Source organism: Penaeus monodon, chromosome 39, assembly GCF_015228065.2.
Source record: "Penaeus monodon isolate SGIC_2016 chromosome 39, NSTDA_Pmon_1, whole genome shotgun sequence".
Taxonomy (NCBI): domain Eukaryota; kingdom Metazoa; phylum Arthropoda; class Malacostraca; order Decapoda; family Penaeidae; genus Penaeus; species Penaeus monodon.
The window spans coordinates 28,454,593-28,459,592 of NC_051424.1; the positions used below are offsets into that span (position 1 = coordinate 28,454,593).

The window sequence follows — 5,000 nt, forward strand, 5'->3', positions numbered from 1 at the left end:
TCTTATGTACACTGGAAACAAAAATTCGTTTGAAGATATTCCCTAACGAACTTTGATTTTTTTTTTCTTCCTTCTTTTGCAACTCAAACAATATACACTTAAAAGGCACAGAGTATAACGAAAGACTGAAAGCCCAGAGATTATGAAAAATCTGTTCCTCCCACGAAATAATAAAAAAAAAAAACTCGAGGAAATCTGATTTTTTTTTTTTTACGGGTTACCTATTCCGTCTACGAGTTATCTGTCCTTTCACTTGGAGAAAAAAAAATCACTTGCATAAACGTTCCATTTGCTTCGTTTTCAAGTAAAAAAAGTGTGTTCACATCACTTTACTATACAATACAAACCAACCAACTAGTGTTACCCTATACTAATTTAAGTAAAGACTCATTTCCCAAACAGTGTATACTGCTAGGTATTAAGTCTCTAATATACATAGCATCAATCTATTGCACGGTTTCACAGTGAGAGAGAGAGAAAGAGACGTTAGGGATTCTGGATTTGAATTCAAATTTAAACTTTCATTTTTGTTTTTCAAGTGGTCGAAGTAACGGTTATTTCAAAGGCTGTCGCTCTTCAAATATAATTCTACTTCGAATATTTCTAAGATTTTTTTGAAGGTCTTTTTTTTCAGTCTCGTCAATTGTTTTAATTTTGTAATTTGTAATTTGATTATAAAATCCATTCTTAATATTTTCGCACCATATATAACCCTCGTCTCACTAACTGCGATTTCTCTTATCACATTTTGTAAATAGTTAAGTAGAATTGTTTTCTTTTAAATGTAAAACTACTGCACTGTGAAAAGCCATTATCGTCAATTTTTTTTTTTTTTTTTTTTTTTTTTTTTTACTCTTTTTGTCAAATGGCTTCCCTCAAAAAGTAATCTCAAAGGTAGTTCATAGTGCAGATCCAGGTCTATGGCGAGTCTCCGTACACTAGTCTCCGGCCGCGGTGTCGTCGGCTGTCGGTAATCGGCACAAACATCCACACAAACGTTGCCGACTGCACCGCTCATCGGCCGACCGGAGGGCCGACCGAGCCGACCGCTGCCGACGCGGCGCTGCGTGCGGAGACGCGGGCGCGCCCACCTTTGCGAGTTCCGTCTCGTCGGAGCGTTCGGCAGTACCTGGCGATATATATGTATTTGTGTATATATATATATCTATTTCTATATGGCCACTTTGAAGAAGAGCATTCACAGTCGAGGCGCCGCAGCGGGAGCGTTCCGCGGCCGGGTCGGGTCTCAGCGGGGCTTGGGGGGGGAAGGGGGGAAGGGAGACAGACCCCCCTCCCCCCGACGCCAGACCGATTGCGGCCGCTTCCTTCACCCGCATCCGATGGCATCCCCAAAAAAGGACCCACTTATTATCCTCCTTCTCTTCACCCCTCTTTTTCCCCACCCCAGTCATCATCATCATCCTTCTTCCACTTCTCTTTTCTCTTCTTACCCTCCTCATGCTCCTACCCGCCCGCGCTTGCTTCCAATGTTCCGATCTTTCAACTCTCTCTCTCTCAATTTTTTTTTTCCCCTCCTATTCCTTCCCCCTCTATTTTTTTTCCACTTGTCCTCGCGGTCGCCTCTCCTCTAACTTATCATTAGCTTGAAATTGGACGTCCCCGACGCGTACGGCCCGAACATGCCATTGGTCGAGGTGCAGTTGAGGCTCGGTGTGATTGGCGGAGTCACCAGGCCGGAGGGGGGGCTCGGCAACGCGGTGAAAGGGGGTTGGCTCTCCTGCTTGATCTTGACGTTTGATTGGCTACTGGTGCTGGGGATGGCAGCTGATTGGCTGGCTTGCGGAGGCTGTGGTTGCTGGGGGGGCTTTGGGGGGGAGATGGCAGTGGCGGGCTCGGGAGCGCGGTGTTCGGGCTCTTTTGCCGGCTGCTCCTCGGCTGGAAGAGAGGGGGGGGGGGTTAGATGAAGTCTCTAGGATTATGTACAGAATCATATAAAATTTTTTATTTAATTGTGTATATTTTTACAGAGTAAAAAAAAAGTGGAATTCAAAATTATGTATAGTCTTAAAATATTCAAATTATGTCATAACATTTTCAAAATTATGAAAAATTATCCTAATATTTAAAAAAATACACAAAAAGCTATACATAATATTCAAGTGATTTAAAAATCATGCAAAAGCACGTATATGGTCATATATATATATATATATATATATATATATATATATATATATATATATATATATATATATTTAAATTCAGCCATACTTAATCATATACATATTTAAAGGTAAATGTAAAATTACATATAACATTCAAAACCAAAAGTCACATCACAATATGTGTATTTTCCTTATAAAATATGTATAGTACGATTAAAATATCAATAACAAATCTTTACAAAATCATTAAAAAAAATGTATAGTTTTTTTTTTCGAAAACGTTCAAAAGATGCCTTATCAGAAAACGCGAAACCTCTCAATGTCTGATACACACTTAAAAATAATTTTCTGAAATCGTACTTTAGCATTTGTTTAAAAAGACGTAATACTGAAGTGAATATATTTTCGAATTTCGGAAGAAAGTTGAAGTGATATAATAAAACTGTTATCTCTTGGCTTCGCGTGTTTTTCTTTAAGCTGTTGTTCCGAATCAAACGCCTGTGCAGTGTTGCCATTGGGATCTCCGCAAAACCGCTAGACTGAACTTTAAAAACCGCTAGACATAAGATTAAAACGCTCATTTTCCCGCTAAAAAGGGCTTAATAACTGCTAGATATAAGATTAAAACCCTAATTTTCTCGCAATAAAAGAATCTAAAAAAATCACTGGATATAGAACAAAAGTTTCAAAAATTTTCCGCTAGATTATATTCCAAAAAACTATTTTTAACGAAAAAATCACTAGAACGGCAACACTGCGCTTGCGTTTATTTTACATTTTCGTGGTTAAGAAGCCACGATTTTTTTTTTACTTTTTTACTTCTATTTACTACGTATGTAAATAAAATAATATATAAAAGTAACATATACTACGATATCATTTCTTTTTTCATTTCATATATTCTTCATATTTGTCAATTATCACACGCTATCATTTACATACTCTTCTTCTTCTTTTTCTTTTTCTTCTTTTTCTTTTTCTTCTTTCTTCTTTTTCTTTTTTCTTTTTCTTCTTTTTCTTCTTCTTCTTCTTCTTCCTCCTTTTCTTCTTCTTCTTCTTCTTCTTCTCCTTCATCATCATCATCTTCTCCTTTTTTTCTTTCTTTTCCTTTTTTTTCCCTTTTTTTTAAGACATTTTGCGAGAATGCGATGGTACTCATTCTTATCATCTCGGTCACGTGACACCTCGACTCGTATCCCGCAAATTGCATTAACAATTCACGATTAATTACGTTGCTCGAATCTGTCTTGTTGTCTTTTATATATTTAATTGTTTATTTAATCATCGATTCATTTATTGATTGATTATCATTATTATTGTTATTGTTATTATTATTATTAATTATTATTATTTATTATTATTATTTATTATTATTATTATTATTATTATATTATTATTATTATTATTATTATTATTATTATTATTATTATTATTATCATTATCATTATCATTATCATTATCATTATCATTACTATTATCATAATTATTATTATCTTTATTATTACTATTATTATCATCATTATTATTGTTATTTACTTTTATGATTTTTTTCTTTACATTTATTCTATTTTATTTATTATGATTCCTTAAGAAAGCATCAAATGCCACAATTGCTCTCCATATTATATATATATATATTAATACGCATTTTTTTCGTCACTAAATACTCATTCATTCAATAAAATCGAAAAAATCACCATTATCACCGAAAAAATAACAAGAAAAAAAAAACGAAAAAAAAATTACCCCCCCCTCCCCCCCCAAAAAAAAAATAATAATAATAATAAAAAATGAAAAAAAAAAAACGAACAAACCGCAAACTAAAACCCACTCGTCTCAACCCTCACCTGCTGGCTTCTTCTCCTTCTCCTTCTCCTCCGGCGCCTCGTCCGTTTTCTTGTTCTTCGGCTTCCTCTTGCGGCTCTGGATCGAGTCCTTCCGCATCTGCAACGGCCGGTTGATCCCGTGCAACTTGTAGTAGAGGCCGCATGCGTTGCACACGGGCTCGCCTGCGGGAGGAAGGGCGCGGGTGAGAAGGGGGTGGTGGTGGTGGTGGAGGGGGGGGGGGGGAGTAGGTGGAGGGTGGAGGGGGGTAGGGGTGGTGGAGGGGGGTGGAGGATGGTGGGGGTGTTGGTGTGTTGGGGGTATTGGTCTGCTGGGGGTGTTGGTGTGTTGGAGGTGTTGGTGGATGAGAAAGTGTTGGTGTGTTGGGGGTGTTGGTGGATGAGAAAGTGTTGGTGTGTTGTTGTGGAGTGGTGGAGGGTGGGGATGGTGTTGGCGGAGTGGTGGAGAGTGCGAGGGTGAGAAGAAATGTAGTGTGGCGTGTTGGAGTGCTGGAGGATTGGGGATGGTGGAGGGCTGGAGTGTTGGAGAGTGAGGTGTGTCGGAGTGTTGGAGAGTGAGATGTGTTAGAGTGTTGGAGAGTGAGATGTGTTGGAGTGGTGGAGGGTTGGTGTTGTTGTCGTTGTTGTTGTTGTTGTTGTTACTAATCTTACAAATTCTGATTATCATTATCATAAATTACTGTTACTATTGCCTGTGCCCTGAACATTATCATCATTATTATCATATATTAACCAATAATTAATTCATCTCTCCACTTATTCATTTATTTACAAACGAATGACCAAAAAAAAAAAAAAAATCTAGACATCGATTTTAAGAAAAGGAAAATAAATGACCATAAAATAGCAGTTTTTAAATGCCGTCACACAATAACAACAAAACAACAACAAGAACAAACAAGAACAAGAACAAAACAAGCACAAGAACAAGAACAACAATAAAACAGCAACAAGAACAACAAAAACAACAACAAACAAGAACAAAAGCAGAACAACAATAAAACAACAACAACAAAAACAAAACAACAAC

General features: G+C 37.2%; 1 protein-coding gene and 1 long non-coding RNA gene across 5 annotated transcripts in view; one reads left to right on the forward strand and one right to left on the reverse strand.

Moving 5' to 3' along the window:
* LOC119597377 overlaps positions 1-50 on the forward strand; it is a 1,926-nt gene extending 1,876 nt beyond the window's left edge. For both annotated transcript variants that reach the window (XR_005230837.1, XR_005230836.1), the window contains one exon: positions 1-50. This exon is cut by the window's left edge and continues 122 nt beyond it. This is a non-coding gene — a long non-coding RNA (uncharacterized LOC119597377).
* A 771-nt stretch (positions 51-821) lies between these two features.
* The window catches only part of LOC119597375 (transcription factor GATA-4-like), a 217,529-nt gene continuing 213,350 nt past the window's right edge, over positions 822-5,000 (reverse strand). For 2 of the 3 annotated variants that reach the window (XR_005230834.1, XR_005230835.1), the window contains one exon: positions 4,043-4,135. Coding sequence is in view for 1 of the 3 variants with exons in the window: in XM_037946932.1 (XP_037802860.1) it covers positions 1,589-1,896; positions 3,974-4,135 (470 nt within the window). In the remaining 2 variants the exon portion in view is untranslated. Of the gene's footprint in view, positions 1,897-3,973; positions 4,136-5,000 lie in introns of those variants that run through there. The other variant, XM_037946932.1, reaches the window with a different exon arrangement.